Source organism: Penaeus monodon, chromosome 15, assembly GCF_015228065.2.
Source record: "Penaeus monodon isolate SGIC_2016 chromosome 15, NSTDA_Pmon_1, whole genome shotgun sequence".
NCBI classification, from domain to species: Eukaryota; Metazoa; Arthropoda; class Malacostraca; order Decapoda; family Penaeidae; genus Penaeus; species Penaeus monodon.
Window position 1 is genome coordinate 6,344,120 of NC_051400.1, and position 471 is coordinate 6,344,590.

Sequence of the window (471 nt, forward strand, 5' to 3'; positions counted from 1 at the left end):
AGAAAAAGTATATAACAATTTTTCTGTCTTGCTCTATCACACCTTTGTTTTACACCTAAAATTGTGTTAATAAATAATGAAAAATGAATGGGACATCCAAACGACACAAAAATTACCTTGAAAATCACAGAATCACGTTCATTTTATCAATACGTTCAAACGACTGTATATCAGCCATGTCTAGAATATCGAGTGTCTTGTATGCAGGATAAAGTCCCGCTTTCTGTGTACGGTTGTTCGTGCCGTACAAGAAGCCGTCTTTAAGATTGTGATGTTTTGAGAAATGTAATGCCAAAGTTTTTATCATGTCTCCTTCTTGCAGTTCTATTTCTTCGCTCCTGTTCATGAGAAAAATACATTAATATATGTTGTTGCTTCAGACTGGAAGTGAGGGTAATTTAATTATTGTAATGGTGAGAATAATAATAAGAAATGGTAACACTGGTGAATAATATCCCAAATATGTATTTC

At 33.1% G+C, this 471-nt stretch overlaps 1 protein-coding gene across 1 annotated transcript in view; it reads right to left on the reverse strand.

Annotated features, from left to right (window-relative positions):
• LOC119582197 (alpha-(1,6)-fucosyltransferase-like) overlaps positions 1 to 471 on the reverse strand; it is a gene marked incomplete at its 5' end in the record, with an annotated part of 21,073 nt that overhangs the window by 2,584 nt on the left and 18,018 nt on the right. The window contains 1 exon segment of the mRNA XM_037930431.1: positions 75 to 338. Within this exon segment, the coding sequence (XP_037786359.1) occupies positions 125 to 338 (214 nt within the window).